The sequence below is a fragment of the Mobula birostris genome, chromosome 7, assembly GCF_030028105.1.
Source record: "Mobula birostris isolate sMobBir1 chromosome 7, sMobBir1.hap1, whole genome shotgun sequence".
Lineage (NCBI taxonomy): Eukaryota > Metazoa > Chordata > Chondrichthyes > Myliobatiformes > Myliobatidae > Mobula > Mobula birostris.
The window spans coordinates 27763142-27790340 of NC_092376.1; the positions used below are offsets into that span (position 1 = coordinate 27763142).

The 27199-nt window shown below is 40.8% G+C and overlaps 1 protein-coding gene across 4 annotated transcripts in view; it reads left to right on the forward strand.

Annotated features, from left to right (window-relative positions):
- rab6a (RAB6A, member RAS oncogene family) overlaps positions 1-27199 on the forward strand; it is an 87013-nt gene that overhangs the window by 9024 nt on the left and 50790 nt on the right. For all 4 annotated transcript variants that reach the window (XM_072262807.1, XM_072262808.1, XM_072262806.1 and 1 more), the window contains exon 2: positions 24254-24312. In XM_072262807.1, the coding sequence (XP_072118908.1) occupies positions 24254-24312 (59 nt within the window). The remainder of the gene's footprint in view (positions 1-24253; positions 24313-27199) is intronic.

Here is a 27199-nt window from a genome sequence, read left to right on the forward strand (position 1 = left end):
GGAGCTCCTTTAATGGTGCCCTGGAGCTTGTATGATGCTCAGAACTGTTCTCTTTTGTGCTGGTTTTGATGATGATAGAGAAGTAGATGTTGAGTGATGATGGAGTAGTGGATGTTAGTTATATGGATTTTGGTAAGACATTTGAGAAGATTCTCATGGTAGGCTCATCCAGAACATTTACAAGTTGCTTGGACTTGAGGACCTGAATTATAAGGAAAGGAAGAATAGGTTAGGAATTTAGTTCCTGGGGTGTAAGAGAATGAGGGGAGATTTAGTAGAGGTGTACAAAATTATGAGGGGTATAACTAGGGTAACTGCAAGGAGGCTTTTTTCGCTGAGGTTGTGTGAGACTAAAACCTTCATGGGTTAAGGGTGAAAGGTGAAATGCTTTAGGAGAATATAAGGGGGACCTTCTCCACTCAGTGGTGAGAGTGGAATGAGCTGCCAGCAGAAGTAGTGGATGCAAGTTCGATTTCACCATTTAAGAGAAATTTGGATTGGTACATGGATGGGAGGGGTATTGAGGGCTACAGTCTGGGTGTAGATTGATGAAACTAGGCAGCACAATAGTTTGGCATGGACTAGATGGGCTGAAGGGCTTGCTTCTGTGCTGTAATGTTCTATGACTCTCTCGTCATCCATGACTAGTGGTGTTCCACAATATCCATATTGGAACCTCTGGTTTTTGCCTTGTACTAGAGGCCATGCATTTAAGGTGAGAGGGAGAAAGTTCAAAGATGACGCGGGGCAAGTTTTTTAAAAATTGAGAGTGGGGGTGCCTGGAATTTTCTGACGGAGTGGTGGAGGCAGATATGATAGAGGAATTTAGGACTGTCTTGATTTGGCACATGAATATGCAGAGGGATATGGACCATGTGTAGGCAGAAGGGGTTAGTGTAATTAGGCATCATTAGTTTGGCACAATATGAGCTGAAGGGCTTGTTCCTGTCCTTGTTCTTCAATTTTATTAAAAGTTCTTTTGTGCCTTGTGTAGTGAAACATCCTTTCCCTTGCCTCTGGAAAATTGCTTTTCTGGTTATCTGGAGTCAAAGAGCCTAAACTGAACATCATGCATTCCATTTAACCACTGCCTGCTGGCCACTGCATTTATCAAATTTATCTTTGGATTGGAAATGCCTGCACAACCAATTCCAGATTGTACTGATGTCCTCTGATCCTTTACTGAGTCCAGTTTACTCTAGTGTTTCTTGTTTCCGTGTGGAATAAATCATATTGGCTGAAGACTGACTTCTGTGGAAGTGGGACCGTTTGGGAAGAGCTGGAATGGTTCATTTCAGTGGCTTAATGTGGTTGTAAATTCTTATGCTTTCACTTTTAATCTTGCCTGATCAGATGAGTTGTTTTTAAATTGGTCTCATTGCTTGTTCAGTGACTCACTTCCATTCATATGTTGAAGTAGCTGAGTTTTTTATCAGTTGGTTGCAGGATTGCATAGTTTTGCTTACTTGGCACTTTTTTATAGGTACTGATAATGAAAGTAGATTCTAAAGAACTGGTTTACTTAGGAGTGCAATTTGTCATTCATTCATGTTTAAAGGAATTGGTAGGAACAGCCAATATTTTTCATGTTGAATATTTGGTGAATGTTCAATTTTCTCTATTCGAGATGCTCAATAGATTTATAGTCTGGAATATGTGCAGTCACCAGTTTATTTACAATTTCACCAAGTGCTTTTTAAAAATATGTGCAAAAGATTTTTTTCCTACTGAAGCTTTTATATGTTTTACAATATAATTGCTGAGGCTTCATTAAGCAGAGGACCTTCCATATTTTGGGTTTAACAGTATTTGGCTTTAAGTATTGGTAAAGTGAACGTTGTTCATTCTTGGCACCTTCAGGCAGCAAAGGATGCAGGTCGTACAACAGCAATAAGAAAATTATCTAGTTTTAAAAGTTCATTGACGTGGAAAGACCATTTGCCACTTCGCCGATGTTGGCTGACCAGCTGATTATTTCCAATATCTTCTATTTTTTTTCCTCAGATTTTCAGCACCAGCACTTTTGGTTTGCTTTTCTCCTCCCACCCATTTCAGTCACTCCATTGTCTCTTTAACTGCTAGGTACAAATATGATTCAAGTCCTACTGTATAATTGAAAATGTCTTTGATCTCTCCAGACAATAAATTACTTTTGGAATCTGATGATTGTTCAGTACCAGTAGGCAATGTAGGTTTGTAACATTCTGCCAACAGCAGTAAAAGTGATCAGTTGAAATTTATGGTGGAGGAAGTTGTGTTGGCTGGAAGAATCCTACATCTTTAGAGTAATATTATGGTGTCTTTAACCTCCATTTGAGCAAGCAGATGTGACCTTGATATCTCATTCAGCAGAATATCTCTCCCTCAAGCATCATTTTACTTGGCAAAGTTTCAAAAATTTAAAGGTGGGAGGCTTTTCTAAATTTTCTATTTTGGATAATAATCATCAAAAAAAAGTAACTTAAAAATGGACATACTCAAGTTTTCCATGGTGCTGTATTGCTTAAGTATTAATAAGAAAAGCGCTTGGAGATTTTGCTTGGAATCAGCAATGGACCATAGTGCTCCTTGAACATGTTTTCTCTATTTAATGAAATAGTGGCTAATTTGTGACCCAAATCCATGTATCTGTTTTTGCTGCTTGTAAAACAGAAAAGTATAAAAGGGACAAATTTTTCAATCCTTTTAAATTTAGCATATAGCATTAATTGCTAATTGTAACAGAGCAATGCAGGCTTTCATGATGAATTGCAAGAAGATCATGGCTTGAGTTTTGCCCTCTCATCATGTTCTGTCAGCTAGTGAAAATAGTAGATAGAATGAAGCTTAGTTCCTCTTCATATTTTAAATAGTTGATCAAATCACCCACTAACTCTCAGATCCAAGGAATACAGCCATTGTATCTTTTCTTCCAACTTTGTGTATTAATCATTTAGATTAATCATAGTTACATTCCTTTTAAGGCTAGCATATCCTTCTAACGTAGAACCCTTTTACTATTCCAGTTGTGGTCCAGTCAGAGCTTTATATAGCTGTAGAATAAATTGCACCCTCTGTGGTTTTTTGTAGTTTTGTCAGGTTTATGTAGGCCTATTGGATTTCTGGTTAGTGTTATGATTTTCAAATAATTTGATTGGAAGTAATAAATACAGTGCTTGATGTTTTAGACTAGCAGAGGAACATGCCCTGTAGCCCAACAAGAACATACCAACATTAGTCCTAATTTCCTGCATTCATCCCATATTCTTATAAGCCCTGCCCCTGCATACTCCTATCCAAGTACTTAATGATGCTATTAAACCTGCCTCAACCACTTCCTCCGGCAGCTCGTTCCATATACTCACCACCCTCTGTGAAAGAGTTGCTCCTCAAGTCTCTCTTAAATATTTCCCTTCTGACCCTATATCTATATCCCCTAGTTTTAGACTCTCCAAATATGGGGAAAAGACTGCTATCATCCCTTCATGACTTTATAAATCTCCAGGTCACCTCTCATTCTCCTGTGCTCCAAGGGAGGCTAAGTTGATTAACCTCTGTCTATAACTCAAGCCCTCTAGTCCTGGCAACATCCTCATAAATCTTTTCTGCACCTGTTCTAGTTTAACCAGTTTTTTTTCTATAACAAGGTGACTAAAACTATACAAATGTGGCCTCACCAATGACTTGTACAACTGCCACATGGAGTAAAAGAGTAGGAACATCATGCCCTGACTAATGAAGGCCAGCATGCCAAACACCCCTCTCACCACTCTGACTTGCTGTGATGCTGCTTTTAATGAATCTCTTGTACTCCTGGATTCCATTACATTCCCTAGTGCCTTACCATTCAGAGTGCAAGTCCTGTGTTAGTTTTTCTTTCCAAAATGCCTTTGCCTCGCACTTGTCTGCATCGAAATCCTTTTACCACTCCTTGGCCTACTCTTAACTGATTAAAATCCCCCCCCTCGTAATTTACAATACGATTTTTCACTAATTGACGACACCTATTTCATGAAATCTGCAAGTTTACTGAAAGACTTGTGTATTCAATTCCAAATCATTTACATAAATGACGAAGATAGCGGCAGCAAACAATGCAACCTGGAGTGACATCCTCCACACGGTCTGAATAATGAGTCCCAACACCGACCCACCAGCCTCCTTTCCAAGAAACAACCTTTAACCACTGCTCTCTGCTTCCTTCCTTTGAACCAATTTTGAATCCACCCTTCAGCTCTTCCTTCAGTTAGTCCTGACGAAGGGTCTCGGCCTGAAACGTCGACTGCACCTCTTCCTAGAGATGCTGCTGCTTTCAACTTGGAATTATTATTAAAAAAGACAACTTGAACTGGATTGTAGCTCATTATGTGATTATTAGCATTGCAAATTTTGATTACTTCCAGGTGAATAATGCTGATTGCACAGGTTTTTGATTTGGATAGTGCTACTGCTTTTTATTGAGATAAGGTGCAATGTTACTACTTGTAAACCTTGCCTAAAACTGCTTAATTTGATGCTATTGTATTTGGAAAATGTGGATTTAAAGTTTTGAACAAACCTTTGGCTATTCTCTTACTTCACAGAAGTTCTTAATACTAGATCTTAATCGTTCTAATTTTAGTTATTTGAAACTTAGTCATTGTCTCCTGGTCTTTCCCAAGAGCCTTACAATAGCATCAATGTATTTAAAGTACAGAGTTTTGAATAATTGATCTTTGAATGCTGTTTGTTTGGGACACATACATGTTATACTTGATATTTTAATTCTTCAATCTGTTGTCGTAAGTCAACATGGTGCAAACAAAATGTGCATCAGTCTCAGCCACTCAGCTGATGTGTACTTCAAACTCCTCTGAAATTTGCTCAACCCTCTGCAGATGGCAAGGAGACAATAAGGAGCAAGCAGGTAGTTCTGGTGATCCATGAGTTCATGTCCCTTATGAATAGTATTTTCTATTGCCCTGTTCCTTGGAAACAGTCAGGTGATGGCATCACATGTGGCTCATGGGGAAGGAAGAAGAGGTGCCTGAGCAATAACAAAACGGCATTCAACTGCTGGGGAGATAGACAGGTGTTTTCTGTGACTCCAGGAAGCCATATTGTACCCTGGAGCTTGAATCAAGGATATTGTTAAATAGATGCAAGTATCTGGATGGAGGTGGGTAAGCACTGGGTCCTTTTTGGTATCAACAATATGAGCAGAAGTAGGGAGAAGGTCATGCACGCTGAGTTAAGGGAGTGAAAATGTAGATTAAATAAGGTCTACTGTGCAAAGAAATGGAGTAGGTGAGCATGCTGCTGGAAAAATGATGTGGGAGGGAGAATTCTAGATTCTTGAGGAATTAGAGATATTTTTGAGGGAGTTGGAACTCTGCAGCCAGGTAGTTTACACCTCAACAGGAATGGCACGAATACTTTGCACATGCTATTAGGAAGGGTTCAAACTTCCCAATTGGGCAACACTGTAGTGTAGCTGTTAGCTATTACAACTCCGGGTATCAGAGTTCAATTCCGGCATCCTCTGTAAGCAAGTTTGTTCATTCCTTCGGTTTCCTCCCACTGTCCAAGGATGTACCAGTTAGTTAATTGATCATGGTAAATTGTTCCGTGATTAGTCTAGGGTTAAATTGGTGGGCTGCTGGGCAGTGTGGCTCAAAGGGTTTGAAGGGCCTGTTCGTACTAAATTTAAAAAAAACTACTTTGAAATCTTCAGATTCCCCACAAGCTAAGAGAGAGAAGGTAAAATGGGGGTTTGGGGATTTAGGAAGGCAAAGAAAGGAAAAGACAGGTGCCGAGCAGTAGGAGAAGTGATACAGTGTAAGGAGAAGTGACAGTGCACACACACTGGATCAAAGGTAAAACTGAATGCAGCATTGCAACAAGATAGATAATTGGAAGGAATGAGGTTATGATTTCATCGTAGCTTTAGTGTATGAAGCTTTGAAACTGAACATTCAGAAATATTTTGACATTTCAGAAGTGTCAGCATGAAATAGGGTAGCTCTATTAATAAACTCTGTCATGAGCCGTCCCAATCCTGTCTGTGAAAGGAGGAGAATTGAGTATGGAGCTAACAATCCCATTCCATAAAAAAACCCAGAGCTACAGAAACACCAGCAGAAGCTCCAAAAGCCCGAAGTTGGGCTACAGCTGGGATAGACTAGCCCAGGACTGAGAACTCTGGCGTACTGCTGTCGGTGACCTGTACCCTGTAGACATGATGGGCTTAAGTGAGTAAGGAAGCTCTGTTAATAAAGAATGAAAGCACTACAGATGTGGGGAATAATAATTGTAAGAAGCTTAAGGTACTGAATCAGTTTGGATGGGGATAGAAAATGATATGCATAAGAACTGGCTGTGGGAATAATAATAGCCACCCTCCCCTCCCCATGTGTAATGATATAAAAACTGAGAAATAATGGAAGCATGTAAAATGGATTCTGTGATTGCCATGGGTGATTTTAATTATTGATTGGACAAATCAGATTTAGCAGAAGTAGCTTTGATGTGTTTATAGTACAGCCTTGATGCCTTTTTTTTTAAAAAAAGCAATATATTGAGAAACCAACAAAGAAGCAGGCCATTTATTTAATTTTTTAAATTTACAGTTAGTGTGGAGCAGGCCCTCCAGTCCAATGAGCTGCACTGCCCAGAAATCCACCTATTTAGCCCTATCCTAATCTCAGGAAAATTTAGAATGACCAATTAACTTTGTTACAGAGGGCACCAGAATCGAACTCTGATGTCCCGTGCTCTAATAGCATTGTGCTAACTGCTATGCTACCATGGCACCCCACGGTGAAGTTTGAACCCTCCCCAACAGCACGTCCAAAGTAATCTCCTCTCTTCATGAGGATATTAGTGCTGTTCCTGTTGAGGTGTAAAGACTGGCTGCAGAGGTCCCTTATATACATTTCTGTTTTACAAGGAGCTAAAGCAGATACATGGACTTGGGTCACAGATTAGCCATGATTTCATTAAGTGGGGATCTTATTAAATGTCCACCGAAGGTGAATGGGATGCTAGCTTCAGAAAAAGGTGGTACTTTGGGTAACACACATCAAAGTTGCTGGTGAACGCAGCAGGCCAGGCAGCATCTGTAGGAAGAGGTGCAGTCGACGTTTCAGGCCAAGACTCTTCGTCAGGACTAACTGAAGGAAGAGTGAGTAAGGGATTTGAAAGGGGGAGGGGGAGATCCAAAATGATAGTAGACAGGAGGGGGAGGGATGGAGCGAAGAGCTGGACAGGTGATTGGCAAAAGGGGATACGAGAGGATCATGGGACAGGAGGTCCGGGAAGAAAGACGGGGGGGGGGGGGGACCCAGAGGATGGGCAAGAGGTATATTCAGAGGGAGAAAAAGGAGAGTGAGAGAAAGAATGTGTGCATAAAAATGAGTAACAGATGGGATACGAGGGGGAGGTGGGGCCTTAGCGGAAGTTAGAGAAGTCGATGTTCATGCCATCAGGTTGGAGGCTACCCAGACGGAATATAAGGTGTTGTTCCTCCAACCTGAGTGTGGCTTCATCTTTACAGTAGAGGAGGCTGTGGATGGACATGTCAGAATGGGAGTGGGATGTGGAATTAAAATGTGTGGCCACTGGGAGATCCTGCTTTCTCTGGCGGACAGAGCGTAGATGTTCAGCAAAGCGGTCTCCCAGTCTGCGTCGGGTCTCACCAATATATAAAAGGCCACATCGGGAGCACCGGACGCAGTATATCACCGCAGTCGACTCACAGGTGAAGTGTTGACTCACAGGTGAAGTGTTGCCTCACCTGGAAGGACTGTTTGGGGCCCTGAATGGTGGTAAGGGAGGAAGTGTAAGGGCATGTGTAGCACTTGTTCCGCTTACACGGATAAGTGCCAGGAGGGAGATCAGTGGGGAGGGATGGGGGGGACGAATGGACAAGGGAGTTGTGTAGGGAGCGATCCCTGCGGAATGCAGAGAGAGGGGGGGGGAGGGAAAGATGTGCTTAGTGGTGGGATCCCGTTGGAGGTGGCAGAAGTTACGGAGAATAATATGTTGGACCCGGAGGCTGGTGGTGTGGTAGGTGAGGACCAGGGGAACCCTATTCCTAGTGGGGTGGCGGGAGGATGAAGTGAGAGCAGATGTACGTGAAATGGGGGAGATGCGTTTAAGAGCAGAGTTGATAGTGGAGGAAGGGAAGCCCCTTTCTTTAAAAAAGGAAGACATCTCCCTCGTCCTAGAATGAAAAGCCTCATCCTGAGAGCAGATGCGGCGGAGACGGAGGAATTGCGAGAAGGGGATGGCGTTTTTGCAAGAGACAGGGTGAGAAGAGGAATAGTCCAGATAGCTGTGAGAGTCAGTAGGCTTATAGTAGACATCAGTGGATGAGCTGTCTCCAGAGACAGAGACAGAAAGATCTAGAAAGGGGAGGGAAGTGTCGGAAATGGATCAGGTAAACTTGAGGGCAGGGTGAAAGTTGGAGGCAAAGTTAATAAAGTCAACGAGTTCTGCATGCGTGCAGAAAGCAGCGCCAATGCAGTCATCGATGTAGCGAAGGAAAAGTGGGGGACAGATACCAGAATAGGCACAGAACATAGATTGTTCCACAAACCCAACAAAAAGGCAGGCATAGCTAGGACCCATACGGGTGCCCATAGCTACACCTTTAGTTTGGAGGAAGTGGGAGGAGCCAAAGGAGAAATTATTAAGAGTAAGGACTAATTCCGCTAGACGGAGCAGAGTGGTGGTAGAGGGGAACTGATTAGGTCTGGAATCCAAAAAGAAGCGTAGAGCTTTAAGACCTTCCTGATGGGGGATGGAAGTATATAGGGACTGGACATCCATGGTGAAAATAAAGCGGTGAGGGCCAGGGAACTTAAAATCATCGAAAAGTTTAAGAGCATGAGAAGTGTCACGAACATAGGTCGGAAGGGATTGAACAAGGGGTGATAAAACAGTGTCGAGGTATGCAGAGATGAGTTCGGTGGGGCAGGAGCAAGCTGAGACAATAGGTCGGCCAGGACAGGCAGGTTTGTGGATTTTGGGTAGGAGGTAGAAACGGGAAGTGCGGGGTGTGGGAACTATAAGGTTGGTAGCAGTGGATGGGAGATCCCCTGAGTGGATAAAGTCGGTGATGGTGTGGGAGACTGTGGCCTGGTGCTCCTTAGTGGGGTCACGATCGAGGGGTAAATAAGAGGAGGTATCCACGAGTTGTCGCTGTGCCTCGGCAAGGTAGAGGTCAGTATGCCAGACTACAACAGCACCCCCTTTATCGGCGGGTTTAATAATAAGGTTAGGATTAGTGCGGAGGGAGTGGAGAGCAGAGCGTTCGGAAGGAGTGAGGTTGGAATGGGGACAAGGTGCGGTGAAGTCGAGACGGTTGATGTCCCGTCGGCAATTAGCGATAAAGAGATCCAGAGCAGGCAGAAGACCAGAGCGGGGTGTCCATGAAGAAGAGGAGGGTTGAAGACAGGAGAAGGGGTCATCGGTGGGGGTGGAAGAGTCCTTGCTGAAGAAGTAGGCTTGGAGACGGCGGAAGAAAAGTTCTGCATCATGGTGAACACTTTGGGTACTTCAGTCTTAACCTGGATTAGATTTAAAAAGAGATTGATGTTTGTTTTTTACCACCCACTCCGTGCCACCTTCTAACTCTGATTTATGTACTCCCCATCAAAGAATGAAGGAGAAGTATTTGATTTATTTCTTTGTTCACTACTACTTAACTTGACATATCTTCAATAAATCTTGCTGCTCAATTCTCTTTCAGATGTGTTTGCCACTAAGGCTTTGTATGCAAGAATGATGAAAGCATCTAATGAAACAGCAAGTCTTTTAAGACTGTTCATGATATTGCTTAAAAAGTAGTGGAGATGAAATTAGAGCTGTGGGCTTTAGTGTGACAAATTCTATGGTAGACTGCCCAAAAAAACCTGGAATTTTTTCCCCTAAATAAAAAGCTAATTTGATGCATTGTAACATTCAAATTGTGTGTCAAGGCTGTTGTTTCCCATTTTTACTAAGTTGGTCAGACCAAAAATGTATTCTTTACCTCTTCTAGGTTGCCCCATTGTCACAAAGATACAAATTTTCCATGTGTGGTGGCAATCATTGTATCTCTTTGTTGCAATAAAGTAAATGATGTGATCATTTAATTTGTCTGTGCAGATGACTCTGAAAGGGGATAGAACTACAAGATCAGGTGTGAGTCATTTATAAGAATGTATTTGTAATGTATCAAATTTGTATTTTCAAAAGTCTGGGTGACAAAGGTCATTGACTGATAGAACTTCATTTCATTTATTTATAGGATTTTCTGACAAGGTTGACAAGGTGTATAGAAGAATTGATTGATTAGTATTTGAAGGCATATTTGTTGCCTGGAGGTGGTGGTGGTGGATAGCCTTCTAGAGCCGTTACCAAGAGTTCCTCAGAATTCTAATTGCTCTAGGGATGCTGGAGTTAAGATGGTGTGCGACTCCAGCATTATTGACACTTTGGAGCCATTATATGTGCACTTGTCTAGATTAATGGATTCTTTGCTGTAAAATCTTACTCTAAAATGGGAGACTTCTAGTGTATGAATTTTCAAATGGGTGAGGAAGCATGTCATGAGATTTCCCAGTTAGTCTTCAAATTGGTTGCAAAGAACAGTATTTTTAGTTTTCATGTAGATTTAGTTGACATATACTGTTATTTTATTTTAGACATGATATTTGAGTGTTATTAAACATATTTTTCAATAAAATAAAGCCAGAGAATAGTTAAAATACACACAACTTCTATAAAAGCTTAATATGGTAAAAAGCCTTTTGATCCCAAGGCTCGGATTTGCAAAACCATGTGCCTGAAAACTATTTCTTCATACTAGTTGTCATGCCTGTTCTTTGATGTATCTACTACTGTTAATGATCAAGTTTGGATTAATCAAGTAGTGAGGATTACCAGGAATTTATGGTAATCCATGGGTGGGTTGCTATCTCTGGTTAATAGGTTTGAACACTTTCCTAGTTAAACTTTCAAAACTCAGGCTGAATGTTTTTTAAAAAAAAAAATGCTCGTGACACTAGGGAGTATAGTATTTTTTTATAAAATTAATTTGCATTTCTTTACCTGTAACTGCCTGCAGGAAAATTAATCAAGGTAGTATATGATATGGGTACTTTATTTGAAAATAAATGTACTTGGAACATTGAGGACAGGCAGCAATCATGGAAGGAGAAAGAGTTAACATTTGATGTCAAATCTCTTTTGTCAGAACCGGGAACAAGCTAAATATGCTATTCTTAAGTGGCATAGAGGACACAAGGCCACAGGACGTAGGAGCAGAATTAGGCCATTCGACCCATCAGGACTGCTCTGCCATTTCATTAGGGCTGATTTATTATCCTTCTCAACCCCAATGTGCAGTTCTGGTCAGCAAATAATAAGAAAGACGTAATTAAGCAGAAAGTACTCAAGGATGCTGCTTGGATTGGAGGACTTGATGTACAAAAAGAGATTGGATATTCTGAGTTTGTTTTCCTGGGAGTAAAGGAGGCTGAGAGGTGATATGTGAGAGCTATTTATAAATTGAGAAACATAGGGCAGATAGCTAGAGTTTGTTTCTCATGGTGAGGATGTCTAAAACACAATGTCATAGGTTTAAGGTGAGAGGGAGAAAGTTTAAAGGGGTCTGAGGAGTAAACTTTTCACAAAGAATAATTATCTGAATAGGTATATGTAACTAGGGGTTAGAGGGATATGGAATTAATGCAGGCAAGTGGGATTGGTATGGGCAAGCATGATGGTTGATGTAAATGTGGTAGGTTGAAGGGCATATTTCTATATAACTATTAAATTGTGGATGGTAGAAGTATGAAATAAAAACAGGACATGTCAGAAACACTTGGCAGCATCTGTGCAAGCAGTTGTTCAAGTTTTGGGTCTGAAACACTGTCATATCTGAGGAAGAGAAAAGCAATAGTTTTCAGCAGCAGTGAAGGAGGGGGTGAAATGGGTAGAACAGTAGAAGGAATATTCTTAATGAGTGAGACCAAATCAGTTAGAAATGATTATGCTGTTTTGTGTAATATATTGCTAATAGCATAGCCGTGGAATATGCTTAACAGGCCAGACAGACGGTTTGAAAACTGGTGAAAAAATGATGACAATGCGGATATCATTTCATGCAGGTTGAAGAATGAGTTATCTAAAGTTGGTGAATTTAGTATGGGGTTGACTAGACTGCAATAAGCCCAGACAGATTAACTCTTTTCCGCAAGATTTTGCTGTTCTGTTGTACCTTTGAGAAATTGGGTAATTTTGTTTTGTAAAGCATTTGTGTAGAGTCTGTAAGGTGATCCCAATCTGGTTTCTTGCCACCTTAATTCCCTATCCCACTTCCCCTGCAACATATTTTCTTGTGGCCTCCTGGACTGTTAGAACAAGGCACAATGCAGGGTTGAAGAAAATCATCTTGTCTTCCATCTGGGGACAATGCTTTTGGACCTTGTTGCAACAGTACAGGAAGGCACCGACAGGTTGGAGTGGGACGGACAAAGGGTTTTAAGAGTTACTTAAGAGGTGCACCATGTCTCCCAGTCCCTTCAGGATATGGTTGAATTAACATGTCGTCTGAAGCAGGGGTCCTCAGCCTTGCACCGCAGACCGGTTTAATATTGACAATATTCTTGTGGACTGGCCAATGGGGGGGGGGGGGGGGGGTTAATCATGACTGGAATAAAGGTGATAGGTGATAAATCAATTATAAGTCACTTATAAGTGGCTAATACACTCAATTTCGTTTCTAAAAGGGTTTATCTAACGATTTAATATTTAACACAGCGCATATTTTCCTTGCATGAATATAGTGATAAGTCAATTATAAGTCAGTATCATAACATTTTAAGTAACGTTTGGATATTAAACACACAGCACATATTTTCCTCGTATGAACATATAAAATCATTGCAACACACCAATATCGCTGAATCAGTGGGAGCCCGGGGCTTGTTTCCCTGCAACAAGACAATGCCATCGAGGGGTGATGGGAGACAGTGATACTCGAAGGGGGTTCCTTATGTCCAGTCTATTCTGCAATTTAGTTTTTGTTGCGTTCATTGCAGAAAACCCCGCTTCGCAGAGATATGATGTTGGAAATGGAAGCAACATTTTCGGTGCTTTCATGGCTATCTCAGGATATCCAGCCTTGACTTTGATCCAGAATTTCGGTAGAGATGTTATGTCAACCATACTTTTCAGCCCACTGTCATTTGCAAGCTCGAGGAGTTGTTCTTCCCATGCTGACGTGGATGATGTGTGTGTAATGACCTCACATGCGTTCAAGTTCAACAGTGGGCGTGACAGGGAATGAGGAAAGGTGCAGCCGACTCATATCGTTTCATATCGCCAAATCATATCGTTTCCTTGCAGCCCGGTAGCACGTGCTTTGTGGCCTGGTTGGGGACCACTGTTCTGAAGAGGGCATTGTGCCCCCTACCCCTGCACTGCACTTTTTTTTAAAAAGCCTTTTGCGATCAAGGATTTACTTTCTCAGGCACTATTTTACCTGATCTAAACAAAATTTTAAAAAGATATTTCTTTTTGTAACAGGAAGAATAGTTATAGTGTAGCAGAAGTTGTTTCAACCCAGTTCTCAGCCATTATCTTCTATGCCATTTTGTCATGAGTCTAAATTGGCAAGGCCTTGATTTGCTAGTTACACAGGTTTGCATTAGAATTGCCAAATTTAGAGTCAGTCTGTGGTTGAAGAAATTGTGAAGAGTTTGAGTCAGTTAAACCATTGAATTGTTTTAGAATGCAAGGCATTGTTTCAGAATAATACCCTGTCATTCAGTTCACAGATTAAATAATAGGCTAGTCACTCTTTTCATTGCTTTTTGAGTCCTAGGTTTGAATAGAGGAAGGAATGCCATATGATAGACAGGTTCTAGAATTTCTTTCATAAATCTATATAATTTTGTCTATTTCTGAGATGCACCTAAATTATGCGCACCTCACTCTTTCTCTGTCCCCATGCTTGGATTTCTGCTGATGTTTGTCTTTTTTAAAAAAAAGTTTTAATAAATTGCCCTTGCTACATTACATAATTGAATAATTGAGGCCAGTTCATTGGCTATATTTAAGAGGGAGTTAGATATGGCCCTTGTGGCTACGGGGGTCAGGGGGTATGGAGGGAAGGCTGGGGCGGGATTCTGAGTTGGATGATCAGCCATGATCATAATAAGTGGTGGTGCAGGCTCGAAGGGCCGAATGGCCTACTCCTGCACCTATTTTCTATGTTTCTAAGTTGAGGCCATTATACCGAAAATATTAGATCAGTGACAGATTTGTGGACAAAGAAATTGAATAAATCCTTTGCATTTATTTAAAAAAAAACAATGAAAATGCTTTGCTCTTTCTTTCTACAAAGGAAATAAAAACTTAAAAAAAAAAATACAAACAAACACAAACCGGTCAGACCTGATAGATGAAATTTTTGAGTAATTGTATTTCTGCACTGCACGAGGAAATCTGCAGTTGCTGGAAATTCAAGCAACACACAACAAAGCTGCTGGTGAACGCAGCAGGCCAGGCGGCATCGCTGGGAAGAGGTGCAGTCGACATTTCAGGCCGAGACCCTTCGTCAGGACTAACTGAAAGAAGAGCTAGTAAGAGATTTGAAAGGGGGAGGGGGAGATCCGAAATGATAGGAGAAGACAGGAGGGGGAGGGATGGAGCCAAGAGCTGGACAGGTGATTGGCAAAAGGGATATGAGAGGATCATGGGACAGCAGGCCTAGGGAGAAAGAAAAGGGGGAGGGAGGAAAACCCAGAGGAGGCTGAGCTGGCGGAAGAAGAGTTCCGCGTCCCGGCGAACATGGAACTCGCTGAGGTGTGGACGAAGGGGGACAAAGGTGAAGCCCTTACTGAGGATAGAGCATTCTGCCTCAGACAGTTGAAGGTCAGAAGGGATGGTAAAGATCCGGCATGGATGAGAAGTGGGATCAGAGGGGGGAGGGGGAGGCTGGGGGTGTCAGTGGAGAGGGGAGGGTTGGGGTGAGAGGAAGATGGAGCCTTTGAGGGCCCAGGAGCTGACGGTGGGATCTGAGGGAGACGGGGTTGTGGAGTGGTGGTGGGGGCAGGGGAGACGGAAGTCACAATAGCAGCACATGAAGACCTGGCGTGGAGTTCAAGGCTGGAGTCGTGGTTGGTGGTTGCGCAATTGCTTTGAAGGTGTCCATGGTCGTTGCTGGAGTCTGGGTTTTCAATATGCCCTGAGGTGTTGGAGCTGGCGACATTGAGGGATCTGTGGACTTCGACCCCAATATCCCTCTCTTCCTGCACACTAAGAATACTGCATTGTCATTAAAGTTTGACTTTCCATTGTGTATCGTTTCACACTTTATTCTGAATTGAACTCCATCAGCCACTTCTCTGCCCAACTCTGCAACATTTTTATATCCTGTTGTAACCTACAACAGCCACCTAGACTATTCATAACACCTCCAACCTTTAGGTCATCTGCAAAATGGTGACTTGCCCTAACTCCTACCCTAACTCTCATCATCCTTTTGTTTCTCATGTATAAAATGCCTTGGGGTTTTCTTTAATCCTATTCCCAAAGCCTTCTCATGTCCCCTTCAATACTGTGAAGTCAATTCTTAAACTCCTTCCTGGTTGCCTTATCATTCTCATGGGCCCCGCCTGAGTCTTTTGCTTCCTGAACTTTAAAGTATGTTTCTTCTTTCTCTTGACTAAATGTTTCACCTCTCTTGTCAACCAACTTCTTTTATAAAGACCATCATGGTGATTGCCTTTCTAATTGCTTACTGTAACTGCATGTTAACTTTGTGATTTTTAACACCAAGATGACCAGGTGTTCCTGAACATCACCACCTTTCAGTTTCTTGTCATGCCGCCACTTCTCCACCAAAACGGATGATTCCATGTTTTATATTTCATTTGCCATGTCCTTGCCAATTCACTTAGCCTGTCTGATTACACATGAAGTCTCTCTGCTTCCCGTCAACTCAAATTGCCAGTTAGTTTTGTTTCATTTGCCAGTCTTGGTACATTAAGTTAACCTTGAAACAAATCGGTGAAGAGCTTTAGTGCCCTATTGGTCTTAGTCTCGCAACCTGAAGATCACTTGCTTACTCCTACTTTGTTAACCAAATCTCAATCCTTGCATTGATTCTGTCTGATATCTTGTCTGGTAACTTTATTGAAGGTTTTTGAAAGTTCAAATGTACTACATTTACTAGTTTGTCTATATCTCTTGCTGCAATCTCAAATTTTGATGTGTCGAATGTAATTTCTTTAGTGCATCCATGTTGACTCTGCCTAGTCCTTCTGTTATTTTTCTAAGTGTGCTGTGAATTCTTTAATAATAGTTAGCAGAGAGAATACTGGAATCTAAACTGGTTTCAGGGATGGTTGGTTTGTTACGTGAGTGCGATTCAGTAGATTAGTCCTGTGTTCTCTGGATGTTGAAGAATGAGAGAAAATATAAGTACAGGATGAACCCGAACCCTCTTGCAAGTTGAATATAAGATGGATGTTTCCACTGACTGAGAAATTTAGGAATTTGGATCAGCTTCGTAGAGAAAGAGGTAAAGATCACAAGACTCAAAACAATTTCTACATGCATTGTGTCTTGACCATTTAGAGTCCCTTATCGTGGAGGGCTCTGAAAGTTGATCATTAAATTGTTTCAAAACAAATTGAATTGTTTTGGTGGAGATGGAAGATCAGCTGGAGTCATCATGGAAAATGAAGCAGATTTGGTTCTTGACACAGATGTCAGGCTAACTAGTCTGTAGTTTCTTTTTTATTTTCCTCTCTCCATTCTTTAACGGGATAAGGGTTGCATCCTCTCAAATAAATTAGAATACATTAAATTGTGGAGGATGATGACTATTGGCTCTGTTTTCACCTTTTAAAGTTCCGTGTTTTCAGGTTCTGGAGATTTATCATTCAATTCCATTAGTTAAATGGCAATATACAGGAGATTAATAATTTCATTCTGTCCTTTAAAAATTACTTGTTTATTTGTAAAATACTTGGCCCAATTCTTCATGTACTGGAAAAATTTAATTGAATTGTATCCAATCATAAATCAGCTGACTTTTTAATTAAAGTTGCCAGCTTGAAAATAATGCTGAAATTGAAGGGCAAAAAGGTGATAAAAGAAAAATCATGTTTTAGATTAGAACTTGAAGTCTATCCTGAAACATTTAAGGCAGAGCTTCCCTACCTGGGGTCCATTACCCCTTGGTTTATGGTAAGGCTCCATAGCATAAAAAGGTTGGGAACCACTGATTTAAGGCTTTTTTTTTGAAAGTCAGTAACAGAAAAGAAGAAAAATAATTTTCATCTTTTGGTTTTGTTTTCCATCATATGAAGGTGGGTTATCTGGAGACTTGAATTCAAATTCATTGTGACAGAAGTACAAACCCCATTTCCAGAAAAGTTGGGATATTTTCCAAAATGCAATAAAAACAAAAATCTGTGATATGTTAATTCACGTGAACCTTTATTTAACTGACAAAAGTGCAAAGAAAAGATTTTCAATAGTTTTACTGACCAACTTAATTGTATTTTATAAATGTACACAAATTTAGAATTTGGCTGCAACACGCTCAATGAAAGTTGGGACAGAATTAAAATAAGATTGAAAAGTGCACACAAAAGTCATGCTACTGTGACAATTATAGCCACCTGGGTTCGGGAGTACTTTGGAAAACCATTGTCACTCAACACAGTCCGTCGCTGCATCCAGAAATGCAACTTGAAACTGTATTACGCAAGGAGGAAGCCATACATCAACTCTATGCAGAAACGCCAGCGAGTTCTCTGGGCCCGAGCTCATCTCAGATGGACTGAAAGAATGTGGAACCATGTGCTGTGGTTAGATGAGTCCATATTTCAGCTAGTTTTGGGGAAAAAACGGGCGTTGAGTTCTCCGTGCCAAAGATGAAAACGACCATCCAGATTGTTATCAGCGAAAGGTGCAAAAGCCAGCATCTGTGATGGTATGGGGGTGCATCAGTGCCCACGGCATGGGTGAGTTGCATGTATGTGAAGGTACCATTGACTCTGAGGCATATATTAGGATTTTAGAGAGACATATGTTGCCATCAAGGCGACGTCTCTTCCCGGACGTCCATGCTTATTTCAGCAAGACAATGCCAGACCACATTCTGCACGGGCTACAACAGCGTGGCTTTGTAGACAGAGTGCGTGTGCTTGACTGGGCTGCTTATTGAAAATGTATGGCGCATCATGAAGAGGAGAATCAGACAACGGAGACTATGGACTGTTGAGCAGCTGAAGTCTTATATCAAGCAAGGATGGACAAAATTTCCAATTGCAAATCTGCTACAATTAGTATCCTCAGTTCCAAAACGATTAAAAAATGTTATTAAAAGGAAAGGTGATATAACACAATGGTGAACATGCCTCTGTCCCAACTTTTGTTGAGTGTGTTGCAGCCATCAAATTCTAAATTTGTGTATGTTTACAAAATACAATTAAGTTGGTCAGTAAAACTATTGAAAATCTTCTCATTGTACTTTTGTCAGTTAAATAAAGGTTCACGTGAATTAACACATCACAGATTTTTGTTTTTATTGCATTTTGGAAAATATCGCAACTTTTCTGGAAATGGGGTTTGTATTTAAATTTAACCTTAAGTAATCTGAAGTAAAAATGTAAATACATTTAATGATGACCAACTTGCCACTAAACCCCATTTGGTTAACTAATGGCCCTCACGGAAAGAAGTCTCCCATATTTACCTGATCTGGTTTATTCTTTCAGAACTAAAGCAAAGTGGTTGACTCTTAACCAGCCTTTGAAATGTCCTGTTCAAGGGAACAATTAATGATGGCATGTACTTTATATCTCAGCAACATCTCCACATATGACCATAAGATTCAGGAGCAGAAGTAGGTAATTTGGCCCTTTGAGTCTGTTCCACCGTTCAATCATAACTTTTTAAAAAAATCCCATTCTCCGACCTTTCGTCCATAGCACTTAAGCAACACCCCTCACCCCCGCTTACCCCTATCTCATTTTTTGTGTTATATTTACTTATGATACTTTTACTTTGTCAATAGTGTATTCTTGTCCTATATAGGAGACGAGAATAAGTTCTCCTCCCTACCTTTTGTTGGAAAATGACTGCTAAAAATGTTTTTTTAACATTTGAGAAAACAACCATTAAATGATACTGTGCTAGACATTACTGCAATGCAGTTGCTTCATTCTGAATGTATTTATTTTCCCATTCTCCTTTATATTTTCAAAGTGCTGTAAGGTGGGTCAGGATTACCTGATTATTAAGAATTGTATGAACTTACCGACAGAAACGTTAGACCTGCATGCTGAATCTTCTGTGCAGCAAATACCTCAGCGTTATTTAATACTTCAATAATTTCTGCAGCATTATCTGCCATTTTGAATATTTCAATGTTCTGATGTATAGCTTGAATATAATTTAAGTAAAATGCATTAAACTGCAGAAAAAAACTGGTTTGAATATTTGTCACTGCAGAATGGGATATTTATATAGATAAGGAAATTATACCATGAGGTCACCTGCAGAAAGGGTCTTCATTCCTGATTAGATGTGTAGGGATTTTTGCAATCTGGATTGCTTAAAAGCTGGTCCAAGGAGAGTGAGTTTTCCACAGATTCCTGTGCTTGTGTTCAAAGTGTCTCAATTGGTTAAGAAACTGTTTCCCCAGGGTTTTTCAGCCATTCAGTGATATCCTGGCAAATTTGTGACAATGTTGTTAATTTCCTCGATGTTGGCATGTCATCCTTTGTTTAAGATTAACATATGATCTATCATGAGAAGTTTGCATGATTATCAATCATTTACAGTATTGTACAAGTTGCACATATACTGCACAGATATCTAGGGTGCCCAAGACTCTTGTACAGTACTGTATTTGTCAATGAGCAGAGAGCAACTTTGTAAATCTGGCAGGAGCATAGTATGTTGGGAATGGTGAAGGTTGAGTGCTATGGGAGGGGTGTAGGACAGGTGGCAGAGAAGGGGTGCCGGGGTAGTGGGTGGTACAGATGCAGACACAGCCAGCTTGAGACGTTAGGCAAGGTCATTTGATTGCAAACAATTAGTTTATTGATCATTATAGAATTTTTCTCTGGTGCTTCCCACTCTACACTCTCTTCCCCTTTTCCCAACCATGATTCCCCTCTCCCTACTCCTTTCACACTCTCAGTCCACAACAGAGACACATATGAGAATCGGGTTTATCATCACTCACATAGGTCATGAAATTTGTCCTTTTTTTTTTGCATTTAACGCCCTGATTAAGATTTTTACTGCTATGCTGTAAGTATTTCATTTCAGCACTTCTGTAAGAGCAGTCTGTTCTGCTTTCTGCCTGTTTGGGTTTGAGCTGAGATAAGAGGCTTTGTTGTTCAACTTGGGAATGTGGTGTCTGCCAGTCAGGGCGGTGGAATGGGGAGAAGGTTCAGGAGAACACTGGTGTAGGGAGGTTTTTTTTTACAGGAGCTGGGAGAAGATGGGAGGGAAGATGACTGCGGATGCTGTCCCTGTTGCACAAGGTGCTTTGTACAGATGAATGGTTTCAAAGCGGAAGGACCAGTGCTCCCATGGAAGATCTGTTTGCTTGAGATGAATTTTGAGTGACATTTGGAAGGTGATGTGTGCTTTCATGCAGACTGAGGGTTAGTGACAGACGAGTTGATGATGAGCTCCAACTTGAGTGCACCTTTGACTTTTTGTTTTTTTTTCCTTTAATAACTGTTTACTTAAGTTAACATTCTTAAATACACTTCTTTATAATTGCATGCAGTGTACAATCTGTTATTTCTTGCTCACGGGTGGTTGGCAGAGACAGTAAATCACAGCATTCACACAAACCAGGGTTAGGGTACGCGAGACATCCCATCCTTGGATTTGGTCGCATACACCCTAGACATCCGAAGCCTGAGAAAGGTGGGTTTCTCGTCGCAGGCTCCAGTGGCTGTTAGCAAGGGGCTCAATAAAAAGACACCCAATAAAAAGAGGTTTCATGGGGCAGCAGTATAGTGCAATATATAACGTTACTACAGGACTGTGCAAAAATCTTGGGGATTAAATGTATGTGTGTATATGTTTGTATATCTATATATACACACTCTCTGGGGTAGTAAATTCCAAAGATTTACAACCTCTATATAAGGAAATTTCTCCTCAGTCCTAAATAACCATTAGCCAGATACCAGGAGGATTTTTAAAATTTCCAATTAGAGGACATCCACTGTCAATCCCATTCAGACTGCTGCAATTTTCAGTTTTATCACCTCTCACCTCTCATAAAACCTGTCTTTTGTACAGTAATGTATATTCATATAGTGCTTGAGCTGCATTTCTTGGAATGAGAGGGCTATTAAAATTGCTGCCAAAAGATGTTATAAAACGTGCCTCAAATACTTTGTGGCGTGATGTGGAAATGCTGTCTAAGAGGGCTGGTGTTGGATTAGCCATGCACCTGCTCAGTGTCAATTATGTGGCTCAGGGCTGCACTGCTCCTTGATGTCAGATTGTCCAGATCCTGTTCAAAGTTCATAGTAAATTTATCATCAAAGCATGTACGTCACCATAAACAATGGTGAGATTTGTTTACTTGCAGGCATTCATAGTTAATCCAAGAAACACAATAGAATCAAGGAAAGACTTCATCCAATAGGGCAAACAACCAATGTTAGATTAGATTAGATTCAACTTTATTGTCATTGTGCCGAGTACAGATACAAAGCCAATGAAATGCAATTAGCATCTGACCAGAAGTGCAAAAGAATAGTATTTACAAAATAACTGTGGATAAAAAGTAAGTGCTACAGCATACAAATGTAAAAGTACTGAGACAGTACAATATGGGTGCAATACTGCTTAGTGCTATGGTGTGAGTTTCAGCAAAGTCACAGCCTCGGGGAAGAAGCTCTTCCTGAGCCTGCTAGTGTGGGAGCGGAGGCTCCTGTAGCGCCTACCGGATGGGAGGAGACACTAAAAAGTCCATGGTTAGGGTGAGATGCATCCCTGATAATGCTTTTCGCCCTGCCCAGGCAGCATTTATGGTAGATGTTCTCAATGGTGGGCAGTTGGGTACCGATAATCCGCTGGGCAGTTTTCACCACACGCTGCAGTGCTCTGCGGTCCGATACGGGACAATTGCCATACCACACTGAGATGCAGTTGGTGAGTGTGTTCTCAATGGTACAACGGTAAATGTCCATCAATATCCTGGGTCAGAGGTGAGCTTTCTTCATGCTGCACAGGAAATAAAGGCACTGTTGTGCCTTTTTGATCAGGATGGAAGAGTTCAGGGACCAGGTGAGATCATCGGAAATGTGGACACCAAGGAATTTGAAGCTTGATACACGCTCCACTACAGCTCCATTGATGTAGATGGGGACATAAGTGTGGCTCCTCGCATGCCTGCAGTCCAGAATGATCTCCTTGGTCTTCTAGGTGTTAAGGGCCAGGTTGCAGTCCAATGTGCAAAGGACTACAGATTGTGCAAATACAAAAGAGAGCAACAGAAAAATAAAGAAGCTTGAAGTATCAAATGGGAGATGTGAAGTCCTTTAAAGTGAGTCCATAGGTTTTAGGAACAGTTCACTGATAGGAACAGTGAAGTTATCCCATCTGGTTCAACAGCCTGATGGTTGAGGGGTAATAACTATTCCTGAACCTGGTGGTGCGGGCCCTCAGGCTTCTGTACCACCTTTCTGATGGCAGCAGTGAGAAGAGGGTGATGTGGGTCCCTCACGATGAATGCTGCTTTCCTGAGACAGTGCTTCATTTAGATGTGTTCAAATGTGTGTAGGGCTTTACCCGTGAAGGACTGGCTATATCTATTATGCTTTGTAGGATTTTCCGTTCAAGTGCTTTGATGGTTACATACCAGGCTGTAATGCAGCCAGTCAATATACTCTCCACCACACTTCTATAGAAGTTTGTCAAAGTTTTAAATGTCATGCTGAATCTTTTCAAACTTCTGAGGAAGGAGAGGCCCTGCTGTGCTTTCTTCATAATTGCAATTGCATGTTGGGCCCAGGACAAATCCTCTGAAAGGAATGGTTGTGTCTCTCATCATCCCTGGAAGTGGATGCTTTCCCCCAAAAGTCAATAGCTACCAGTGAGGTTGTTACCATAGAAATCTTGGGGCTGGGTAGAACTGTGTAATCAGAGACTAAGGCAGCAAATTCTATTACATTCAATTGATGGCAAGTCAGGTTGAAGGAGCTGACTAGTCTTATTTAAGTAAATACAGCAATTGTCTGTATACTCCATACTGGACAGGGTGCAGCTCTAAGCCCCACATCTGTGTGCTGAGTGGCTACAGCTTGCCCAACACTGGTACTCATAATCAGCTTTTCTGCATCAAGCCGTGGGCAAGCAGAAGACCAAAGTTCACACCTTTTGTTTTGGCTTGGAAGGACATTTCTGGTAGAGTAAATTCGATTACTAGAACACAACTGAAACATTTTAATAATCTGCAGCTAGATTTCATTCTTAAATATCCCATTTGATTTCATTTCAAATTGTAAAAGTAAGTCTAGCTGGCCTATTGTGTCACTTAATTACCCGAATTTCATAGTAAAAATATTTCAGTAATGTGCCTTAATATGAGGTGGTTATTACTTAGTAACAGGTGTACAACTTCTGCATTTACTTCATTATTGTCTACCATATACTTAACGATAAGCAGTGTGATACTGGGTATAGCATCAGTGACTGTCATCTTGCTCCATCGCCAACTTTATTGCTAGGTCAAGTTAATTCCTGTTCTGAAGAAAATGAGTGTTATTTCAACTCTGACTATTAACCTTTCCTAAAACCTTTTAAGTGCCAGATAAGTTGTCCGTAATTGGGTTCTATTCCAGAAGTATATTTAAAATCAGAAAAAATAATTGCACTTTATTTGTATCTGTTCTAAGTCTGAAGTGTTTGAACAAAACTAAACAAAACTGTATATACTTTCAGGTTTATAATTTTTTAATTTATTAGAAAGTATTTTTGAAGGCATGGACATAGATTTCAATGAACATGGATTTTTGTGATGTCCAGGAAATAAAGCTAAAGTGTAATTTGATTTTGTTTCTCTTGGGTCTTTAATCCTTTTAAGCTAATGGCATCTCTTAATATTCTAAGTCTTGCTGTTGCTTCATTGAGTATTTATGGAGCATCCATTTTAAAGAATATACCAATGCAGCTGATTTATGCCTTGTATAATTTAGCATGTTTGCAATAATTTTTAAGTTGTACTTTTTGTTTTCTCTTTCAGTTGGGAAGACATCATTGATAACTAGGTTCATGTATGACAGCTTTGACAACACTTATCAGGTAAAGGCTTAATTGGTGAAAGCATTTCTTAAATGTTAGAATGTGTTGATGTTATAACAATGATTTCTGTTCCCTTTGGTGGGTGGGGGGGGGGGGATGGAGAGAAGTTATTTCTGCTATAAGTCAGAGAATGACCTAGGCTTGATCTTGCTTGTGAAGGTGACATAATGGGAGAAAAGTGCTGTTGCCTCTGAACTCCAGTGGACTACTGGTTCATCTTGTCTGTTTAGACCTCACATACTTTCTATATGACTATTTGAGTTTCTTCTCAATTCCAAAGTCTTGCTGATAGGTAGTGTAATTGTTTGCTGCAAATTCACCATACTAAAACTGGGTGGAAGGATAATTGGAGTGCTGTTGTTGACCAGCTAAGAGCAAATCAATTATTGAGAAAAACATGGGGAATAGAATTGATGGGTTTCTTTGGAGAGCCAGCAGAGACTCAATAGACTGTCATCATCATTATGTGCTGTGTTGTATGATGTAGGTGATCAAGATTATTCACGTTTTTGGCAAATTTTTCTATAGAAGTGGTTTGCCATTGCCTTCTGGCAGTGTCTTTACAAGACCCCAGCCATGGTCAATATTCTTCAGAGATTATCTTTGTCTTCATATGACACTGATAGGGGGGGGGGGGGGGGAGGAGGCGCTAAGCAGGTGCTGCACTTGCCTAAAGGTGACTTGCAGGCTAGCAAAGGGAAGGAGTTCCTTGCACCGTCGTTGGTAGAGGCACATCCCCACCCCACCACTCAAATAGAAAATAAGCTTTCTGTTGCAGCACTGAAGGTGGAGTAGCCAAACCAATAATGAATTTGAATAAAGCTTCAGTTGGTTAGATTAACAATATAAGTGTAATGTGGTCTGAACATTAGAAATATCAAGTAGGAAGTAAATGGAGGGCAGAAAGAATACAAATAGAATGGTAATTAACAGAAAAGGAATAAAAGGGCTTTCTTTGGGCATTTATCTAATATACTTGATGAAGTCAGGTGAATTAAGACAGCAAAAGAGACCTGTGTAGGTAAAGTGCACTCTAGAAATACTAAATAGCTTTGTGAGGAAGAAATACCTTTGAGTATGATGCTGTTGTTAGATTTATAATAGCTAGTTAAGGAACTGGGTATATCAAAAATTGATGGAGGAGATTCTGGAAAAGTTTTAGGCAATAGATGCTGAATCTGTGGAATCATTGACACAGACGGCTGTGGAGGCCAAATCAGTGGGTATATTTACAGCAGAGCTTGATAGGTTTTTGATTAGCAAGGGCGTCAAAGGTTACAGGGAGAAGGCGGGAAAATGAGGTTGAGAAGGATAATAAATCAGCCATGATGAAATAGAGCAGACTTGATGGGCTGAATGGCCTGATTCTGCTCCTGTGTCTTATGGTCTTATTACCAGGTCATCTGACAGAAGAAGGGGTGAATTGGTAGAATTCTGACTATAATCCAATTCTCTTTCACCATGGAATATTGTCACAGGTATAATGAATTGTATATGCTATATATAGATTTTACATTTATATTAATTTGAAACAATTTATCAGACTGGGGTAATGCTGTTCTTGTAGGACTGATTATCAGGATCACTGCTGTTCTTGTATTAATGACTTGACTTTAGTGCAAGGGGTAAAAAAAATAGTGATAAACTTAAAGATGATAGAGATAAATGGATGTAATGGCCAGACATGGAGTTTACTGCAGAGAAGTGAATGGGATGCATTTTGGTAGCAAGGATGAGGAAAGGAAATAGAGTAGAGATCCAGATGGGGATCTGAAGGAACAGAAATTTGTGTCATGGATTGGAACAGCTTGCTTTTCTGAGTTACTCAGTAGGTATACAGTGGTGCTAGAAAGTTTGTAAACACTTTAGAATGTTCTCTATTTCTGCATAAATATGACCTAAAAGGTGATCAGATCTTCACGCAAGTCCTAAAACTAGTTAGTGATACCAATTAAATAAATAACACAGAAAATTATACTTGTTCATTTATGTATTGAGGAAAAATTATCCAATACTACATGTATTTGTTGGAAAAAAGTATGTGAACCTTTGCTTTCCATAACTGGTGTGACCCCCTTGTACAGCAACAACTTCAACCAAACGTTTCCAGTAACTGTTGATCAGTCACAAAATTTCTCCTTGGCCATTCCTCCTTACAAAACTGCTTCAGCTCGAGGATGTTGGTGGGCTTCCTTGCAAGAACTGCTTGCTTCAGGTCCTTCCACAATATTTCTATTGGATGAAGGTCAGGACTTCGACTTGGCCATTCCAAAACATGAAATTTCTTCTGCTTTAACCATTCTCTGGTAGACTGACTTGTGTATTCAGGGTCATTGCCTTGCTGCCTGACCCATTTTCTCTTGAGCTTCAGTTCATGGGCAGATACCCTGATGTTTTCCTGTGGAATTTGCTGGTACAAATCAGAATTCATAGTTCCATCAATGATGGCAAGCCATCCTGGTCCCAAGGCAGCAAAGCAGGCCCAAACCTGACATTACTACCACCATGTTTCACAGATGGGATGAGGTTCTTGTGTTGGAATGCAGTGTTTGCTTTTTGCCACACATAATGCTTCTCATTTAAGCCAAAAAGTTCTATTTTGGACTCATCTGTCCACAGAACATTCTTCCAATAGCCTTCTGGCTTAGCCATGTGGTCCTTAGCAAACTTTAGACTGGCAGCAATATACTTGGAGAGTAGTGGCTTTCTCCTTGCAATTCTGCCATGCACATCACTGTTGTTCAGTGTTTGCCTGATGGTAGATCCATGAACACTGACAGCCTATGCAAGAAAGGCCTACAGCTCATTAGATGTTACCCTGGGGTTCTTTGTGACCTCCTAGAATATGACATGACTTGTTCTTGAAGTGATTTTTGTTGGTCGACCA